The sequence below is a fragment of the Aegilops tauschii genome, chromosome 5, assembly GCF_002575655.3.
Source record: "Aegilops tauschii subsp. strangulata cultivar AL8/78 chromosome 5, Aet v6.0, whole genome shotgun sequence".
NCBI classification, from domain to species: domain Eukaryota; kingdom Viridiplantae; phylum Streptophyta; class Magnoliopsida; order Poales; family Poaceae; genus Aegilops; species Aegilops tauschii.
In genome coordinates, this window is record NC_053039.3 from 401,459,076 (window position 1) to 401,462,826 (window position 3,751).

The 3,751-nt window shown below is 40.5% G+C and overlaps 1 protein-coding gene across 1 annotated transcript; it reads left to right on the forward strand.

The window, feature by feature from the left end:
- Positions 1-315: 315 nt before the first annotated feature.
- LOC109738073 (alpha carbonic anhydrase 1, chloroplastic-like) lies at positions 316-3,541 on the forward strand. The gene is made up of 6 exons (XM_020297178.2): positions 316-457; positions 1,609-1,820; positions 2,332-2,438; positions 2,521-2,623; positions 3,115-3,297; positions 3,398-3,541. Exons 1-6 carry the CDS (start codon positions 370-372, stop codon positions 3,539-3,541), a joined length of 837 nt encoding a protein of 278 aa, XP_020152767.1. The 5' UTR covers positions 316-369.
- Positions 3,542-3,751: the final 210 nt, after the last annotated feature.

Consider the following 3,751-nt stretch of genomic DNA (forward strand, 5'->3'; position numbering starts at 1 on the left):
TATAGTGCGTGTGACGGTCGTTCGGCCGAGGGAGCCACCGAGTCAAGATCCGCCGGACGTATCAGATGGCTGGCCTGCAGCTCAATTCGTCCCTATCGATCCATCTACCTTCTCCGGCCGTCACATCACACCACAGCGCCGCCGCACTAGAGTTTTCCGAGAGTTTAATGATGGCGTCGACCTCCAGCCGCTCTGGATGCACGAAGCAGACCGGCGCGAGCTGTAGCAGAATAGTATACCATCAACCGCAAGTCGCGCTATGTATATATGTGTGTGCTTTGTGCAGTTCTCTCTGTAGCTCGAGCACAGTTCCTTCTATATTTTCCTGCACCTCTATGCGTTGGAGCTTAAATTTTCTCAAAGAGAACGATGGTGGTGACATCCGAGAGAAGTGCAGTCTGTGTTGCTGTTGCACTGTTGTGCATGTGTTTTCTTGTGACCCATGCGTGCGACACTGGTATGTGTTCTATGTCCTGCATGCATGCGGCTCTGGCACGAGTTTTGTCTTCCGTTCTCCATGATTTCAACCTTTCTAGTTTCTAGACACTCAATTTGGCTCATAAGCTGCTTTGTCGTTCAACTGCTCTATTTTATTTTCTGAAAAAGAGGGAAACCCCACGGCCTCCTCATCGGTCGATGCACATAGTCATTAATTTATGATGGCATTTGTATAGGTTCGGCATTTGGATAAAAGGGTGACTGTTTCATGATTGTCTATGTAAGAAAGGAGAACCTCTATAGGTCCCGTCTAGAAGATAGTTTTGGTTTCTTATGGTTGGTTCACTTCACTATCAAGTCGTTACTATTTTTCATATTTCTCTTCAAGGGGATATCAGAGCTTAAAAGTGGAAAAGCTATGCAATCTTTCATAAAAGATGTAGTACAAAACACCATGCATGTCATTCAGATTATAATAATTCCTAGATATATTCAGATGTACTCCATAACAATTCAAGAAGGTGAAAAGATCAGGGCTCTGCATCGACTCATGCATGCAATCTTCACTCATTGGAAAGTTTTAAGATCTAAATGTGTTATATACGGGTACAAAATGCTAAAATTCTTAAAACATTAGACAGCGGTAAGTTACATGATGTCTCATGCTTCACTAGATTTATTGCCGAATCGCCATCCAAATTGGTTCAATATAGTACATGATGTCGTCTCCATTGGTTGTCTGTGGTCGTCCGAGCCTTTGTGCACTGTAGATAGGACCACATACATATCCATCTGGTACCATTGAAAATAATCTGCAGTTCATTTTAGAACTTTCGTCCGGTCAAAACACAACAATTTCATATCGCCCAAGGTAAAGCGCGTATTCCCACATGGATTTGAGCCTTTAGCCTATGATGAACTCTCACCAGCCAATTCCCGAACATATTTGTACCACTCATAGAGGACAAGTTATACGCTACATGGACAGTATGCTACAGAAGGGTGAGACACGGCAATCTGTATCTATTGACATAGATACAGAATTAGTCTAACATTGTACAAAAAACATTCCATACAACCTTGCCATCTTTGTTTTTACTATTGCTGGTATAATTTGCACAAAATTTTGTGTTGACACATGATTTCTTATCTATATTTTCCGACTAAAAGCAAATGGCGTGAGCTTTGGATACAGTGGGAGAACTGGCCCGAAACATTGGGGGAGCTTAAGTCCTAATTTCACGGTTTGCGCAAAAGGAATCTACCAGTCTCCAATTAACATCGTGAGAGATTGTGTGGTACGCGACCCACGAATGGAGCCCCTAAAGAGATATTATACTTCTACAAATGCTACAATGATTGACAACGTCTTCAACATTGCGGTTTGCCCTGACCCTCTTAACCAAATGGTTATTTATGTCACCGAACATAAAATGTATAAATACAAGGACAACAATACCTGACCTCACTTATCTTTATTTTTTTGTTTTCCAATTAGTTGCTTGGTTTGCTTTTTTCTTTTCTTTAGCTGACCTTTTTAGCCTTGTTTTCCTTTGTTGTTTTGGTCGTATGACTTCATTGACCTCCACCATCTTAGTATCTTGTCCTCCCTCTGTTCAAAAATACTTGTCAAAGAAATGGATAGAAATGGATGTATCTAGAACTAAAATATGTCTAGATACATCCATGCCTTCGACAAGTATTTCCGGATGGAGGGAGTAATAAATAACACACATTAAGAACCCCCACCTTCATCCTATTGTGGCCTTTTCTATAATGTAAGAATGACTATCATAAAAAGTTCATAAAAATATATGTTCTATTACGTAAATGTAATCTCCTACTTCAAAATAATGCTAATTATGAAATCACTGGGCCAACTGATTGATGTAGTTGCGATATAATGACACTGTTGGGACTGTCATGGTGGATGGAAAGACGTATAAATTGAAGCAATTGCATTGGCACTCTCCCTCGGAGCATACCATCAATGGCAAGAGGTTCACATGTGCACTATTGAGAATTGAGAAGCATTCAGTTTTTGTTGTACTAACCGTGTGCACCACTCTCTTACCCCTATAGATTTGTCGTGGAACTCCACATGGTGCACTACACAGATGATGGGAATATTACTGTTGTTTCAATACTTTATCGACACGGAAAACCAGATCATTTCCTTTGTCAGGTAAATCACCCTTATAAGACAAAGGCATGGACTGCTACTGTCACTATCGCACCGTAGAACACTACACATTGCAATTCCCCATCATGATCAACTTGAGGATAGGATTCAAATAACACGAGTGGTGGCTTTAGATTTAGTTCAGTAGGCGGTGATGTTTCCCGTTAGTGTATCAGGATGTTGTTTTCATGCTTTATATATGTGTTCATTTTGACCACGGGAAGTAAGAATCCAAACTATAACCAATTGGCGTCACTATAACACTAGATTATTGAAATGACTAGTGACCCTTAATTAGTTAATTGAGTAGTTTATATACATTCAATACAAGGGTATGTATTATGTGGATAGCTAGGAAACACTCACATGTTCAAGAACTAAGATTACAACTTGTAATTTGATTTGCCATCAATATGTATTGGACTTGAACTTAGTACTTTGTGCATGTTTGGTCTACATGCATTTCAATATTTTGATTTGTGTTGCACTCACAGATAAAGGATAAGTTAGCTGAATTGTCTGCGGAGGGCTGCAAAGCTGAGAAAGGTGACCCTCTCCCCGTTGGAGTGGTGAATATGAAGGAACTAATGCAGGATGAGGATAGGTATTTCAGATATGTTGGATCTCTCACCGCACCTCCATGCACGGAGAATGTGATCTGGAATATTCTTGGCGAGGTATTCCATCTTCTCAAATATGGAAAATAGTATATTTTAATTTCACATTATGTTTACGCAACAAGAGTTACTTATTCATATACTTTGAGATGTCTCGCAGATAAGAGAAATGACAAAGGAGCAGGCTGTTGCTTTGATGGCTCCTCTGGAGAAGAGTTACAGGCAGAACAGTAGGCCGATACAATCATTGAATGGTCGCACTGTGCAACTTTATGACATGTCACACAATCAAAATACTCGTTAGCCTACTGATGTTCGGTGGACTATTTTGTTTGATGCCAATCCTGAACGCCGAAGAAAGTGTAAGTTCACATGATAGGTTGCAATAAAATGTAGCCAGAAATGTTGTGCTAAACCATGGTCCAGACGGATCTATGCTTGGTGTCTGCATGTGAGGTCTCCATGTCCTCTGTTGTAATTAAACTGTAGCTATGATCGCAGTCGTTTGGCCCCG

What these genes read in the sequence shown, in the direction of transcription:
- LOC109738073 (XM_020297178.2), top strand. Translation starts at nt 370, where the DNA reads ATGGTGGTGACATCCGAGAGAAGTGCAGTCTGTGTTGCTGTTGCACTG. An exon ending in GACCCATGCGTGCGACACTG is followed by an intron (nt 458 to 1,608) that starts GTATGTGTTCTA and finishes TCCGACTAAAAG; the next exon opens with CAAATGGCGTGAGCTTTGGA. An exon ending in ACAACGTCTTCAACATTGCG is followed by an intron (nt 1,821 to 2,331) that starts GTTTGCCCTGAC and finishes TGATTGATGTAG; the next exon opens with TTGCGATATAATGACACTGT.